Source organism: Octopus sinensis, linkage group LG5 (genome assembly GCF_006345805.1).
Source record: "Octopus sinensis linkage group LG5, ASM634580v1, whole genome shotgun sequence".
NCBI classification, from domain to species: domain Eukaryota; kingdom Metazoa; phylum Mollusca; class Cephalopoda; order Octopoda; family Octopodidae; genus Octopus; species Octopus sinensis.
The window spans coordinates 86426638-86444800 of NC_043001.1; the positions used below are offsets into that span (position 1 = coordinate 86426638).

General features: G+C 34.2%; 1 protein-coding gene across 1 annotated transcript in view; it reads left to right on the forward strand.

Moving 5' to 3' along the window:
- Positions 1–18163, forward strand: part of LOC115211864 (inter-alpha-trypsin inhibitor heavy chain H4-like) — a 241022-nt gene that overhangs the window by 182224 nt on the left and 40635 nt on the right. Inside the window, exons 14-19 of the mRNA XM_036502852.1 lie at positions 1974–1988; positions 5350–5364; positions 9313–9336; positions 11646–11663; positions 17583–17606; positions 17813–17830. Coding sequence (XP_036358745.1) covers positions 1974–1988; positions 5350–5364; positions 9313–9336; positions 11646–11663; positions 17583–17606; positions 17813–17830 — 114 coding nt within the window. The remainder of the gene's footprint in view (positions 1–1973; positions 1989–5349; positions 5365–9312; positions 9337–11645; positions 11664–17582; positions 17607–17812; positions 17831–18163) is intronic.

The window sequence follows — 18163 nt, forward strand, 5'->3', positions numbered from 1 at the left end:
CATCAAGGCCAATAAACCAGATATTGTTGTGAAAGACCAAAACAATAAAGTTTGCTTATTGATCGACATGAGCATCCCCTGTGATCATAATATCTCAGCGAAAGTGTTTGACAAGCTCAGAAAATATAAAGACCTACTCATTGAAATTGAGAAAATGTGGCATCTCAAGGCGGTTACAATACCAGTGATCGTAGGAGCACTAGGAATGATCAAGAAGGGAACCGAAAATTATATGAGAATGATCCCTGGCTTACCATCCCTGCAAGAAGTGCAAAAGATTGTCTTAACTGGTACATCACACGTATTGAGAAGAGCATTGTCGATGTGAGAACTGTTGCTGCTCATGTATTTTAATTTAAGCTAAAAAAAAACATTTTTTTTTAAATTAACGAACTATTGAGTTTGGTTTAATGGCCTACCAATGTATACTATGAGTTTCTTTGCCCTAGGAGTCGGGAAGACACTCGGCAAGAAATGGAAGCAAATTTGAAAGAAGAAAAATAAAACAATAATAATAATAATAATAATAATAATATTGATAGTAATAATAATAATGATGATAATGAACCAAATGAGAGTGATTAGGAGGAAGGGATACTTAACTAGAGTAGAAATATCTCGGATTAGTGAGAGTCTGAGGGACCTGTGGATGGGCTACAAAATATGGTCGGAGTTGAAAACAGTGAAAAGAGTAGAAGGAAGAGGGGAATGCTGATGGGGCTGTTAAGGATGAAGAACAGGAATGTTATACGGTGAACCCTGATACTGTGGAGGGTGGACTTGTAGGGGAAATGAACCAAATAGATAATGAATTGCTTGAAATTCAAAAACGGCCCATCGAGTTGAAGAGTGCTTCAAAAGAAAAGATCCTCATGAATATGTGAAGGGTAGATAGGAGTATGATAAATAAAGTAACACAAACGATAAATACTGTCATACCATACATCAAGACGGAGGGCATAACACAAGCTATTGCGCTACTTGTTGAAGAGAAATTACAATTTAAGAGAACAAAAATGGTGGAGCAAAAGAACCAAGGTGGAAACGACGCATTGAAAGGGACATAATGACTTAGTGGCTGACAATAAGTGCATCTCTGGTCAGGAGCAGAGGTAGTGGAGGAGCATCATAACCATGTGTTGAGAGGACTTCTTTGGGGTTTGAATAATCCATCTCTGGAAACATAAGTGTTATGGTCATCATCTTTAAACAAACCTTATTCAGGAACCTTTTGAGTGGGGTGGACTACTCGATCTGAAGAAAATTCTAACTGCAAGGTCATGCGTTGTTTATCTTGATATGAGATCACATTTTCGTGCACATATGGCCGTGATGCATGTGCCTGATGTACCCTTATCATACGGGTAGTCATGATGGGTCTATTGGGCTTCGTACAATATCCAGCAGTTTAGTTTTTATTTCCCTATGTACATTGACAAATCCCAACAATGAATGACAACAAATACAAAACTTTATATCAAAATTCTATTATATTTAGAAGAAACCCAAGCCAAAAAAACAAACCTCTATGAGGTCGAATTGTTTGCAAAAATTTGTGTCGAATTGTCTGCAAAATATTGTGTCGAATTTGCCAAATTCACACGATATTTCTTTCAAATGTAGGTATAATGTTTTCGTAGAATATCGCGTAATATTGGCTTTTTTTTTACTTAAATCAGAGAATATAGCACCGTAGAAATAAGTTCCAGTTTGAAGTACATAGACATACTCGACGGAATTTCATTCTTAAAAGAATAGCTGAGTAATACGTAATACCTAATCTATCTCTTCTGGTAAAATAATTAGATACAGTTGATCAGGAGGCTCATCTGCAATAATCAGGGATCTTTAATCCTAAACCAACTATACAATATTGTTTATATGTAATGATTATTCTTCAAATATATGTGAAAATAATTATTTATATATTTCGCATTTTCATATCCCTATAATATGTTTATTGCTTTTTTCAGGATTTGAGAATCAAGGTAAGTAGATAATTATTTCATAATATATTTAAATTCATAATGCTGCATTTAATTTTTAAAATTCATCAAAATTTATAAGTAAACAAGCCTGATTATGGGGTTAACAAACTCGCTATGCAACCGCGTAGTGAGACTGAACAATTTTTCGGGTTCAGCCCCACTGCACGGTACCTTGTGCAAGTGTCTTCTACTATAGTCCCAGGTCGGTCAATGCCATGTCAGTGAATTAGATAGAAGGAAACTCTAAAAATATGTCTTTCTATCTGCATTTGTCCCCACCACAGCTTGACAACCAGTATTGTTTTCTTTTCATCCCTGTAACTTAGTCGTTTGGCAAAAGGGTCGATAGAATAAGTAGTAGACTTTAGAATAATCAATGGGATCAATTTGTATTTAATTCCTCTTTTAAGTCAGTGCTCCAGTACGGTTGGAATTCTATGAGTAAAACAAGTAAAAGCCAAAATATGAATCAGCATATACCAAAAGACACACTTGTATCTATGGCCCATTGAATAGAAATGAAGATTCTCTTGTCTTGGCTGAAATACAGCTGAAGATCTTTTTGTGAAAGATCTGCAATGGTTTTCTGAAATTTTTTAAACTTTCAAAGGGATCTCGAAGTCCTATCGTTTGAATAAAAGAATATATTTATAATTAAGTGAAATACATTTTAATATTTTACACGTGAAAAAAAGAAGGTGCCAAGCTGACAGAATCGTTTGCGCGCCAGTCAAAAATGTAATGAGTTATGAGCCCAAAATTTGGTCCCCCTTGTTCGGGTCTTTTCTCAACAACATCATAACTCCACGGGTCATGGCGTTGGGAATTCCCCCGTTCTCCTCCCAGCTGATGTAGACATGCATCACAACGAATGAGGCATCTGCACATGCACATGATGTTGCTACAAGCCTCTGAAATCGAGTTAACGCGTGCTGTAGGTATGCGTCAGGGCGGATGAACAGAGAATCCTTTTCAAAAATTTCCCTTTCCTCTCAGGATAATGTAGGTGAAGTTAAGTAGTTTGTGTCTTGTTGTAGAGCACTGATCTCCAGATAACAGTTGGGTCTTTGAAAAAAAGTGAAAAAACTCCTGCCTAATATTAGTCCCAGAAACTATGTCTCAATGGCCGCTCGGAATGAGTTATTATGTATATGAATACAATAAAGCCAATCTTTATTCTGAAGATTATTTAGTCAAGATGGAACGATTGTGTTCATCTTCTGGCAAAATAGTAAAACGCAGTTGCTCAGAAAATTCTAAATAATTGTATCTGACACCACTCTTTTATTTAGTTATTTATTTATTGTTATAACAATAACAAAAAACAAAAGCCAGAAAAAATTTTTGTTGCAGTGTCCATCCTCGCCAGTCACCTACCTTTCAACAAAATTGCTGGAAGGAGGGGGCAGTACTTTCCTCTCCACCCTCACCTTTTCAAGTCTAACTTGAAAATAGTCGATGAGGATTTGGTCTAAGGGGAAAGTATCTTCCTTCAGTCCTTCCAACCTCGTCCATCATACAACCTCTTTCGTCATAACTACCACATAGAAGAAAACTACTTTCCCTTCCCGACTAAAAGAAGGCAGCAGAGCGATCTTCTCGGTGGAATCGGCTGATAACCGGATCTGTCCTACATACATCAGGAACTGTTCGAGAAAACTCCGTCAGACAGCAGTACCTGGACACTGGACGAATCCATGCAGACCGATTTCGTCACTCTGCGCTAATCTCAGTTCTTGTCCACTTGGAGGTCTGGACAAAACTAGACCCCAAGCAATTTAAGCGGTCTTTTCGTCCATCACCCCACGACACTGTTGTTTAGCATAGCTCTGCTTCCCCAGATGCCGAGCTGCAAACTTCTTTTTAATCTTTACTCCTGTCACCGCTTCGTACTTCCTTAAGTTAGTACTGATCACCTTGATTTCCGAAATATTCGACACTTCTACAGTGACGTCCACCGCATAAGCCGAAGCAAACATTCTGGAGCCTAGTTAACGCGGGATGCCCCTCGAAACATTCAACTTTCTTAGTAATGGCTCGAGAGCCAGCACCGACAGAAAAGGCGAGACTGGGCAACCTTGACGGAACGAACGTGCGATGCTAATCGATTCCGACAGATGGTCAATTACTTTTACCACCGAACATTGCAGCGATCAAACCTCTGAGAACAGGACCGAAACTAGCTGCCGTGAGCCTAGCCTCAACGTATTGATGATGGACCCAATCTAAAGCTTTTTATTGATCCAACTTGATCAGGGCCACACATATGACAGGTTCCTTTCCTACCCTCTCTCTGATGTAGCATGTGTGCTGGGGGTTGTCGTGGATAGATCTGTTTGAGATAGTACAGTCTGCGCGTCACCTACCAGATTATCGGCAACAAACTCAACCTCTTGTCTAACACCTTGTCCAAAGTCTTTTAATCTACATTCAGCAAAGTTATGGGCCCTCTTGTTCGGTTCTTTTCTCAACAGTATCATAACGCCACGGGTTACAGCATTGGGAATTCCCCCCGTTATCTTCCCAGTTGATGTAGACACGCACCACGAGATCACGCAACAAGTCTGACATATGAAAACAAAGCTCCAAGGGCAGACCACCCAACCCCAGTGACTTCTCTCTTGTGAAGCTTATCATCCCGTTCTTTATGCCAGCAGCTGTTATCAGCATTTCACAGAACTCCGCATCCCTGGCCTAAAGGTGTGGCATTCCAATGAGGTAAGAGGTGAAATCCATCCCGTTCCCAACTCACCTCGTACTCCGTACAGTTCGGCAAACTTCTGTTGAATTTCTGCACACATCTACTAAAATTTGAGCAGCATGCGCCCGTTCTGGACCGTCAAAGACTAAATTTGTCTTTGTTACCACGTTGCAATTCTTCCCTCATCGAACGACTTTCCACCCCTTGTGTCTTAGCACATGTGCCCTAGCTCTGACAACACAACCTTCGTGTTTGGCATTGAAATATTGAACAAGAACCAATCTCGCCGCCACCGTCCCTCATGTAGCTTCCTAATTAGGTCTGCCTCTAAGACTATATTTACTAAACCTTACTGCCTTTACTCTAATAGCCCGGGGGCAAAACAATGCGTTCATACACATACTCGACGGACATTCGTTGTTCTAAAGAATGCTTAATTAATTTGTGGTGCTTAAGCTAACTCTTCTAATCGAAAGATTAAATACTTTTGATCAGAAGGTCCATCTGCAATAATCAATGATCTTCAGTCCTAAACTATCTACACAATATGGTTTGTGTTGGTTTCTATTTGTTATTCTTTAAATGTATGTGAGCCTAATCATTTATATATTTGATGTTTTCATATCGCTATAATACTTTTATTGTTTTTTGCTTTTTCAGCGATAGTGATACATGGTAAGTAGATAATTACTTCATGTATTTATATTCATAATTTTGCAATTTTATGAAAGATTTATTTATCAATTTTCAACTATCAACCTGCTCAGTTGTCTGGTTAACAAACTAGCTTTACAAACATCTGTTTTCCAGTTCAATCCCACAGCGCGGTACCTTGTACATGTGTCTTCAACTATAGTCCCGGACCAGCTAATGCCTTGTGAGCGAAACTGATAGATGCGCGTTCGTGCGCGCGTTTGTGTCTTTGTGTCAGCGTTTGTCCCTACCACAGCTTGACAACCGATATTGATTGCTTTACGCTCCGTAATTTAGTCGTTTGTCAAATGGAATCGAGCAATATATTTTAATGTATCCTTTAAGGCAGTGCTCCAGCATGGCCGGAATCTTATGAGTGAAACAAGTAAAAACTAAAATACGAATCAGCATACACCAAAGACACACTGGTATCTATGACCCATTGAATAGGAATGAAGAATGTTTTGTCCTGGCTGAAAGCCTGCTGGAGAGTTTTTAGTGAAAGATCTGCAATGGTTTTCTGAAAAATTTAAGCTTCCAAAAAATTCGGGGATCTCGAAGTCTTATCATTTGAATGAAGGAAAATATTTTTAATTAACATTTTTTAATATTTTACATGACTACAGGTAATAATTTGGTTAAAGACTGCGGTTAATAATTCTTTGGCTGTGTGATAAGTAGCTTGCTTACGAACCACATGGTTCCGGATTCAGTCCCACTGCGTGGCACCTTGGGCAAGTGTCTTCTACTATAGCCTCGGAAACGGAAAGAAGCCCGTCGTATATATGTATATATGTCTGTGTATGTGTGTGTGTCTGTGTGTGTGTATGTGTGCGTATGTGTGTGTGTGTGTGTGTATGTTTGTGTGTCTGTATTTGTCCCCCCAACGTCGCTTGACAACCGATGCTGGTGTGTTTACGTCTCCGTAACTTAGCAATTCGGCAAAAGATCCCGATAGAGTAAGTACTAGGCTAATGAAGAATAAGTCCTGGTATCGATTTGCTCGTCTAAAAGCGGTGCTCCAGCATGGCCACAGTCAAATGATTGAAACAAGTAAAAGAGTAAACTAACATATGGATTGTCTCTATGCAATAGGAGATCAAACCTCACTCGAAACAGCAATAACTTTAAACACAATAAAGCTTGTATCATGATAGGATATTGGGTGTTTTGAAGATCATCATCCTTCAAGTGCCAAAAGCGACTCGGGTATCTGCGCATAAGGGGATGTTGCTACAAACCTCAGAAAGTGAACTAATGCATACTGAAGTAACTGAATAAAAATTTAGTGAGACTGTGTAATGGCAGATGTCCAATCCTTTTTTTTAAATGCCTCTCAAGTTACCGATGATGCAATCAAATAGTTTGTATCCTGTTGTAGACCCCCGGGGCTCCAGACAAAAATTGGGGCTTGTGAAAAGTGCGAAAAAAGTCCCGTCTAATATTAGTCTCACAAGCTGTGTCTCAATGGCCACTTAGTGTATATGTATGAAATAGTGTAATTTCTCTTGAGGGCCAACCTTTATTCCAAAGGTTATTTAATCAACATGGAGCGATTGCATTCCTCTTTCTGCAGAAGAGTAAGACGACGCAGTTGTTCAGAAAATTCTGTATCTGGCAACACCATGTTTTTGTTTTGTTTTGCTGTTGTTTTTTTTTTTTCTTTTTGTCATAACAACGAAAAAAGAAAAATTAGCAGCAATTGTTTTTGTTGTAGCAAACAGTCCGCACTATAATTTCATCGTGTCCCCCCCACACACACACACAAACACAAACACACGTGCACATACGTACATGGACACGTACGAACATACACACAAACATACACACATACACACATCTGCAAATATCTCTCAAAATATATCACATAAATCATTTCCTCATTTTGTGTCCTAAATACTTAAACTCATTAGTGATACATAGACCGCAAACTCATTAGTGACACATAGACCACAAATTATGGTAACATATGTCTAAACGCATACGTCAACATAAATATATTTACATTTGGTATAAACTTTGATAAATTATGGTGTTTCGGTCTAAATTGCCCCAAGCAATCAGACAGATAATTTTGAAGTTACTTTTAGTGGAATCATGACCCATTCAAATATGGAGTTATTGTTAACTGAGATGTATCCATGTATGGGTGGCTTGTCTCGCATCCTTTGGAGATATTTGTTCAGATAGCGTTTAAAGATGATGGAATCTTTTTCATTTCTTTGCTTATTCAGAAACCTTTTGAGCGGGGTGGACTACTCGACCTAAAAAAATTTCTAACTAGGCCCCCGCCTACAAGGTCATACGCTGTCTATCTCGATATGAGATCACCATATCGTGCACATATGATTGTGATGCATGTGCTTGGTGTACTCTTATCAGACGGGTAATCATGATGAGTATTTTGGGCTCCGTATATTTGTACTTCTTTGTCACTTTGACGGCATGCACTGCTCTCTCACTCAATAATAATAATAATAATAATAATAATAATATTATTATTATTATTATTATTATTATTATTATTATTATTATTATTATTATTATTACTATTACTATTACTATTACTATTACTATTATTATTATTATTATTATTATTATTATTACTATTACTATTACTATTTTTGTTATTATTATTATTATTATTATTATTATTATTATTATCATTATTATTATTATCATCATTATTATTATTATTATTATTATTATACCTTGATGTAGTACCAGACAATGGTTCTCATGGCTTCTGATCTTAACTGACTGGAAGTGTTATCATATGAATTGTTTTGTCTTGGTATAAAAGATTGGCTACAGCAAATATTCGACTCAATACCAGAGATTCAATATTTTCATTAAGGACATACTTATATTCCAAGCATTTGTTACGGACTCTTTCATGAAATAAAAACTATTCCACTAGATCATATTATATAGTAGATTAGGAACCAAAATATAAAATAATTTTCTACAACATAACATAACAGTTGACCATATTAGTATGGTATATTGTCAACTGATTTTTGGAACAATATTGGAATTATTACGTTTATATATTTGTTTTGCAAGATTTTTGATGTGGAATCGTGTGTTGAAACAGATATTGTTGTATTTAGGAATGGTCATTTTGCCAGTTTAGCCAATAAAAACACACGCACTATATATTTGGTGTTACTTTGCTTCAGCGCTATTTATTTTTTACATTAATCTTAATCATATTTCGTCCAGAGTTCTTTCGTCACGCTCCTGTGACCGGATCAGTGGTCCTTTGCTTTCTTCTGATGCGGTCACAGGAGTGTGACGAAAGAACTCTGGCCGAAATAAGATTAAGATTAATGTAAAAAATAAATAACGCTGAAGCAAAGTAACACCAAATATATAGTGCGTGTGTTTTTATTGGCTAAACTGGCAAAATGACCATTCCTACATACAACAATATTGGAATTATTATTTTCTAGATTAACGGAAATATTCAAAATTGTATATTTTCAAAACTATGTAATAAATCTGTTAATTATTTTACGCATTTACGTTAACATCAATATTTTTAAAATTCCTATTTTCATAAAAATATGAAATGTTTATAATTTTTACAGATTGTACCTCAATGAGTGTGTAGATTTTTCATAACCATAAAACACACACCTAGATAGCATTGAATTACAATCGAGATTAATTTGCTTGTAACGCTTTCAAATAGACACACATTTGTTTGCGAGTGTACGTATGTATGCATTTATGTATATGCACAACATAAATATATATACTTCTGTTTCATGTTCATGCACAAAAAAAATGGGTTTACCTATAACTATTCAGTGGTTGTTTATTTTAAAGTATACGTTCAAACTAGTTAATGACGAAAGACTGTTTTATGAAATTTAATTTACATTTTTTTTTTTTATTATTTCATTTTTTTTTTTCATTTTTCAGTCAAAGATCAAGAACCGGAATTTTGTGAGTACAACAGCTTCGTTACTTTACTTCCCTATATATATAGCATCACTAATATCTGAACACATTTTTTTCAATAATATTGATTACTACATTACACAATGCATAATATTGCAAAATACTTTTGAATCCCTGAAACATACAAATTACATAGTACTCGGTGTATCGGTAACGTTTGGTCTATTTCAGTTTTCAATCCACATTTCAAATTAGTTATTTTCTCTATACTAGTATAATATTAATAACGTAGTGGGCGAGTGTTCGACAAATAAATCAAATTTGACTAAATAGGAATCACAACAATATGAATAATTTGTCAAATATAATATACTCCTTACGAACATATATGTATATATTCCAAATGATATTTAAGAACTCTAACATAAAAAAGTATTCCTCGAAAATGTATAGTATAGCATATCAAACATCACAATATATAAATATTTTCTTGAGGTTAATATAAACACGAGATGCTTCATTTTAATGATATCATATACGTCATAAATTCATAAAATTTTCATATCGATTTCAAAAACACACCGAAACTCTGAGTAAAACTTTCATTCATAGTGGAGTATATGTCTTTCTATGAATGTGTGTGAGTGTGTGTGTGTGTGTGTGAGTGTGTGTGTGTGTTTGTGTGTGTGTGTGTGTGTGTGTGTGTGTGGTGAGTGTCTTGTGTGTGTGTGTGAGTGAGTATTTTGTTTGCGTGTGTGTGTTGCGTTTGTGAGTTTGTTTTAAATATATATAGCGCAGGAGTGGCTGCGTGGTAAATAGCGTGCTTACCAACCACATGGTTCCGGGTTCAGTCTCTCTGCATGACACCTTGGGCATGTGTTTTCTGTTGTAGGTTCGGGTAGACCAAAGACTTCTGAGTGGATTTCATAGGCGGAAACATGAAGAAGCCCGTCATATATATTCATGTGTATGTGTGTGTGTGGCTTTGTGTTTATCTCCCCACCATCACTTGACAACCGATGCTGGTGTGTTTGCGTCCCCGTAGTGTGTGTGTGTGTGTGTGTGTGTGTGTGTGTGTGTGTGTGTGTGTGTTTGTGAGTTTGTGTTATATATATAGCGCAGGAGTGGCTGCGTGATAAGTAGCTTACTTACCAACCATACGGTTCCTGGTTCAGTCCCACTGCGTGGCACCTTGGGCATGTGTCTTCTGCTGTAGGTTCGGGGAAAGAAACACAAAGACACACACACACGCACACACATATGCGTAAACAACCAGAGAAACAAATGGAAAAGGGATAAGTAACATAAAGAACGACCCTTCATCAGTTGTCGGCTGCCTAAATACTCCTCATTTCGAGCTTTGAACGACAATATGAGTCTTCGAAGGCAGCTGCTCCCACAAAATCCAAAATAAATTTGGGGATTTATGGAGGGTCAATGATGGTAACAAACGATAGTTAAGTATGAGCAACGAGAGAGAGTAAAGGAGAAAGTGGGGGAGGGAGAGAGACAGATAGAAAACGGTGAAGGGGAGAAAAACGGAATTTTCAGCACACACCTAATTTAATATTATTTTATTCCTGCTGGTATAATACTGACAGCGTGGGTAATTTTTTGTTTTTTCTTGGAGGAGAGGACTTCAATCAAATTTCATTCGATTCGGATACCTGTATTATGAATAACTTCTTGAATGTAATATTTTCATTAAGGTCATGCATTTTTTACGAAATCTATCATGACATACAAACAATTCCACTAGATCATATATTGTAGAATAGGAACCAAAATATAAATTTTCTTCAGTATAACACAACATTTAACAATAGTAGTAACGTAAATTGTCAATGTATAATATGGTAATTATTATTATTATATAGATTAACATACATATTGACTCGTCTATATTTTCAAAACTATATAATAAATCTGTTAATTATTTTATGCATTTACGTTAACATCAATATTATAAAGATTCCTATTTTCATCAAATATTCAATTTTTATAACTTTTACAGATTTTTGCCTCAATGAGTGTGCAGAAATTTCATAGGCATAAAACACACACCTAAATAGCATTGAGTTAAAATCTGTATTCATTTCTTTATAGTGCTTACAAATGGACATGCATTTCTATCCGAGTGTGCGTATGTATGCATTTATGTATATACACAACGTAAATATATATACTTCTCTTTCATGGTCATACCACAAGAGATTATTTACATATGAACTATTCAGTGGTTGTTTATTTTGAAGTATACATTCAAACTAGTTAGTAAGGAACGGTTGTTTTATCAGAATTAATTTACATTTTTTCTGGTTTTTTATTTCGTTTTTATCATTTTTCTGTTGAAGATCCTGAAGCGGAAATTGGTGAGTACAAAAGATTCGTTGCTTTACTTCTCTATGCATAGCATAACTAATATCTAAGCAGGCTTTTTTTCAATAATGTAAACTTCTTCGTTACACAGTGTATATATTACAAAAGACATTTGAATCCCCAAAACATACAAATTGCGTAGTACTCAGTGTATTGGTAACGTTTGATCAATTTCAATTTTCAACCCAGATTTTAATTTAGGAAAAGAAAGATGCACGATGGTTACGTGTGAGCAGCGAGAGAGAGTAAAGAAAAAAGAGAGATGCAGATAGAGAACTGTGAAGGGGAGAAAAAAGGAATTAGAGAAAGGATGAGAGAGAAAACGATAAGAAGAGTAAACAGTAGAGGATAGAGTCGCATCAAAATGATTCAGATAAACAGCATTCAATCAAATAATAATATAAATATATATATGCATATATATACATATATATATATGTATGTACATATATATATATATAGAGAGAGAGAGGGGGAGAGAGAGAGAGAGAGAGAGTGTGTGTGTGTGTGTGTGTGTGTGTGTGTGTGTGTGTGTGTGTGTGTGTGTGTGTGTGTGTGTGTGTGTGTGTGTGTGTGTGTGTGTGTGTGTGCGAGAGAGAGAGGGAGTATAAGGTGTGATGTGCAGAAATTGAATATTAAGAAAAAAAGGTCGTCAGAATTTTGGAAACAACCCTTTAGTTCACTATTATTAGCGCTTTCGTTCCTTTCTAGAACTTGTCAAATAAAATGTGAATGCACAAGCAGCTTGTTGATTTATATAAAACATGCTTTTTAACAGTTTTGTTTAGGAGAGAATATTGATATTGTTTTTTGTTTTTTTTTCGGTTGAGTTTCTATGACAATGGAGATGGATAGATAGAAATATCACCTTACTATTCACCGTTTATTTATTTATTTATTTAGTCGTTTACCATTGTATTGGTTTAAGGATGGTGACCTCTTCAAAAACAAAATAGTTGCGGTTTGGTCATCACTGAAAGTCATTTTGTTTAATTTCTCTCTTCACCCTTCTTTTTTTCCTTTCTTTCTATATATATCTCTCTTTTACTCTTTTACTCTTTTACTTGTTTCAGTCATTTGACTGCGGCCATGCTGGAGCACCGCCTTTAGTCGGGCAACTCGACCCCGGGACTTATTCTTTGTAAGCCCAGTATTTATTCTATCGGTCTCTTTTGCCGAACCTCTAAGTAACGGGGGACACAAACACACCAGCATCGGTTGTCAAGCAATGCTAGGGGGAAAAACACAGACACACAAACACACACACGCATATATATATACATACATAAATACGACAGGCTTCTTTCAGTTTCCGTCTACCAAATCCACTCATAAGGCTTTGGTCGGCCCGAGGCTATAGTAGAAGACACCTGCCCAAGGTGCCACGCAGTGGGACTGAACCCGGAACCATGTGGCTGGTAAACAAGCAACTTACCACACACCCACTCCTGCGCCTATATATATATATATATATATATATATATATATATATATATATATATATATATATTTATATTTATTTATATTTATATGTATATATATATGTATGTATATATTTCAAATTAGTTAATTTCTTTAAACTTGTATAAGGTTTATAACGTAGTGGGCGGAAGTTCCATAAATAAATCAAATTTGATTAAATTGGAATCGCTACAATATGAATAATTTGTTAAATATACTATATTCCTTGTGAACATATACACATATATATATATATATATATATATATATATATATAAAAGAAAAGAGTGAAAAAACTACAGAAGGCTTGTTTTATAAGGTTAAAGAATATATTTAAGTCGTTACGTTAGAAGTCTGTTATAAAAGTTTTCATATAGTTACATAGTGTTTGAATAAATTACCAGTTTCGTATTAACTTTTCAAATTTCTCAAATGTCTTTACCTACATCGTGTTATGTCTTCGTTATGCAGTGCAAAGAAGAGTTCCAGGCAGGGGGAGGTAATAAGCGATTTACTCCGGTATAAGGGAGAGAGATATTCGCTTTATATTTCTTTTCCCTTATTTAATGGGATGAGTTTCTCTGTATAAGAATGTTAGAATGGTTAAGTTTAGGCTTATATTTTTCAATGAAGAATTTTTCCTTGTTTAATCTAATTTGTGTTAGTGTTCCAATAGCACATTGATAGAATGGAAAGATTAAAAATTAAATTAATATAGTTACATAGTTTTTATAATGTTATTAACCAACACATAAAATCCGCCGTAATGGTTTCGCCTGGATCCAAAAAGCTGAGATGGATGAGACGCTTGCTCATCAGTGGTCCATTGATATGAAAGACTTCGATCGAATGTTGACGCATCTCAAATACTCGTGCCATTATATAATCCGTTCTGATTCGGAAAATTCCGTAGAAGAATTATTATTGATCCTATATTTCTTTGGGGTTAATGAGGCGGCATGCCGGAAGGTGTGAGTTCAAGAATTCAATACGATATTTGTCAGCATCTGTAAGGTCATAAGAGAGCACTCTATCAGTACTGTAATAAGTATGACAATTACTAGAAAGTTGACTTAGAAACTCTTCATAGGCAATCGGCGTTCTTGAAACATAAAAAATATTGCTGACATATAGTAGTCACTTCGCAAACTCTCTCTCTTCCTTTCAGTTTTCGTTTAACATTTGCAATTCTAGTTTTCAATTTCGAAATTATTTAACGAAGTATAGGAACAAAATCACTATTGCCAGGATGATCGAGAAAAACGAGTTCAAATTTATGATCTGTTGTCTGTTGTTCTGCATATATGCAGTTTCATATTTTTATAATGTTATTAACCAACACATCAATATGAAAATCGAAAATCTTCCTTTGGAGTTGGAGAGTCAGTGGATTAGCTTTATAACGATAGTCTACAAATATATCAGGTTGCAAACATAGATACATACATATATACTCTTTTATTCTTTTACTTGTTTCAGTCATTTGGCTACGGCCATGCTGGAGCACCGCCTTTAGTCAAGCAAATCGACCCCAGGACTTATTCTTCGTAAGCCTCGTACTTATTCGATCGGACTCATTTGCCGAACCGCTAAGTTACGGTGACGTAGACACACCAGCATCGGTTGTCAAGCGATGGTGGGGGGAAAAATTTACAAAAGTTTTTGGGGAGAATTTTCAAAGATTTTGGGAAAAAATTTTCAAAAATTTTCGGGGAAAATTTTCAAAACTTATGGGGAAAATTTTCAAAAATTTTAGGGAAAAATTTTCAAAAATTTTCGTAGAAAATTTTCAAAGATTAAGGGGAAAATTTTCAAAAATTTTTGGTGAAAATTTTCAAAAATTTTTGGAAAAAATTGTCAAAAATTTTTGGGCAAAATTTTCAAAAGTGTTTGAGAAAAGTTTTCACAAATTTTGCCGGAAATTTTCAAAAATTTTCAAAAACTTTGGGGGAAAATTTTCAAGACCTTTCAGGAAAAATTCTGAAAATTTTTTTTAAATTTTCAAAACTTTTGTGGGAAAATTTTCAAAAATTTATGGGAAAAGTTTTCAAAAATTTTAGGGAAAAATTTTCAAAAATTTTCGCAGAAAATTTTCAAAGATTATGGGGAAAATTTTCAAAAATTTTTGGTGAAAATTTTCAAAACTTTTTGGAAAAAATTGTCAAAAATTTTTGGGGAAAATTTTCAAAAGTGTTTGAGAAAAGTTTTCACAAATTTTTTTTAAATTTGGGGGAAAATTTTCAAAACCTTTCGGGAAAAATTCTGAAAAATTTTTTTACATTTTCAAAAATTTTGTGGGAAAATTTTCAAAAATTCTAAGGAAAAATTTTTTGAAAATTTTCAAAAATTTTGTGGGAAAATTTTCAAAAATTCTTAGGAAAAATTTTTCAAAAATATTCAGGAAAAATTATCAAAAATTTATGGGAAAAGTTTTCAAAAATTTTCAAATATTGTCGTAGAAAATTTTCAAAGATTATGGGGAAAATTTTCAAAAATTTTTGGTGAAAATTTTCAAAAATTTTAGGGAAAAGTTTTCAAAAATTTTCGTAGAAAATTTTCAAAGATTATGGGGAAAATTATATATATATACATATATATATATATATATATATAGAGAGAGAGAGAGAGAGAGAGAGAGAGAGAGAGAGAGAGAGAGAGAGAGAGAGAGAGAGAGAGAGAGAGAGAGAGAGATAGGGGCGATAGAGAAAAAAAGAATATTAGGTGTGTTGCACAGAGATTGAATATTAAGAAAAAAAAGGTTGTCAAAATTTTGAAAAACCCTTTAGTTCATCATTATTATTAGCACTTTCGTTCCTTTCTGGAACTTGTCAAATAAAATATGAATGCACAAACAGCTTGTTGATTTATATAAAACATGCTTTTTAACAGTTTTCTTTCGAAGAGAATATTGATATTGTTTTTTGAGGTTGAGTTTTTCATGACAATGGAGATGGATAGAAATATCACCTTCCTATTCACACTTTACTTATTTATTCATTTATTTATTTATCTAGTCGTTTATCATTGTATTGGTTCAAAGACGGTGACCTCTTCAAAAAACAAAATAGTTTATATATATATGAATGTATGTATGTATGTATATATATGTATGTGTGTGTGTGTGTATGTATGTATGTATGTTTGTATGTATGTATATATATATAATATATATATATATATATATATATATGTATGTACGTATATATGTATGTATGTATGTATGTATGTATGTATGTATGTATGAATGTATATATGTATGTATATATATTTATATGTATGCATGTATTTTAAATTAGTTATTTTCTTTATACTGCTATGATGTTGATAACGTAGTTCTACAAATAAAGCAAATTTGATTAAATTGAAATCGCTACAATATAAATAATTTGCCAAATATACTATATTTCTTGCGAACATATATATATTCCAAATGAAGAAAAAATCCTCTAAAACGCATTGTATAGCATATAAAAAAATCAAAATCTATAAATATTTTCTTTAACATAATATAAACTCGAGATACTTGATTGTAGTGATCTTATATACATTATAAATCCATAAATTTTTCATATTGATTTCAGAATCACACCCAAATTTTGAGTAAAATGTTCATTCATAGTAGAGTGTATATGTCTTTGCACCAGTGTGTGTGAGCGTGTGTGTGTGTGTTTGTGAGTTTGTTTTATATATTTATGTAAATATATATATATATATATATATATATATATATATATATATATATATATATACATATATATAGCGTAGAAGTGGCTGTGTGGTAAGTAAATTGCTTACTAACCACATGGTTTCGGGTTCACTCCAACTGCGTGGCACCTTGGGCAAGTTTCCTCTACTATAGCCTCGGGCGGACCAAAGCTCTGTCAGTACATTTGGTAGACGAAAACAGGAAGAAGCCTGTCGTATATGTGTGTGTGCGCGCGCGTGAGCATGTTCGCGTTTAACTTCCCACTATCTCTTGACATCCGATGCTGATGTGTTTACGTCCCCGTAATATAGGCGGTGCTCTAGCATGACCGCAGTCAAGTGACTGAAACAAGTCAAAAGAATATGTGTGTGTGTGTGTGTGCGTATGTGTGTATGTATGTGTGTATCTAGATAGATAGATAGATAGATAGATAGATAGATAGATAGATAGATAGATAGATAGATAGATAGATAGATAGATAGATAGATAGATAGATAGATAGATAGATAGATAGATAAACATACACATGAATGTATCTCTGTGTGCATTTATGGATATGCACAAAGTAAATATGCATTCATACTAGCATAACTAGTATCTGAACACGTTTTCCAATAATGTTAATTTGTACATTAAACAATAGATAATATTTGAAATAATGCGATCAAACTAGTTAATAACGAAAGGCTGTTTTATCAAAATTAATTCAAATTATTTTTTGTTGTTTTTTGTTTTCATTTTCCAGGCAGAGACAGTGTACAAGATATTGGTGAGTAGAAAAGCTTCCTTACTTTACTTCTCTGTATATAGCATAACTTGTATCTGAACACATTTTCCAATAATGTTAATTTGTACATTAAACAATACATAATATTTGAAATAATGCGTTCAGACTAGTTAATAACGAAAGGCTGTTTTATCAAAATTATTTCAAATTATTTTTTGTTGTTTTTTGTTTTCCTTTTTCGGGCGAAGGACATGGATCGGATATTGGTCAGTAGAAAAGATTCCTTACTTCATTTCTCTATATATAACATCACTAACATCTGAACACATTTTCCAGTAATGCTAATTTGTGCATTAAACAATATATAATTTTCCAATAATATTAATTTGTATATTAAACAATACATAATTTTCCAATAATGTTAATTTGTATATTAAACAAGAGAGAGAGGGAAAGAAAGAGAAAAAGAGAGTATTAGGTGTGTTGTACAGAAATTGAAAATTAAGAAAAAAAGGTCGTCAGAATTTTGAAAAACCCTTTAGTTCATCATTATTATTAGCGCTTTCGTTCCTTTCTGAAACTTGTCAAATAAAATATGA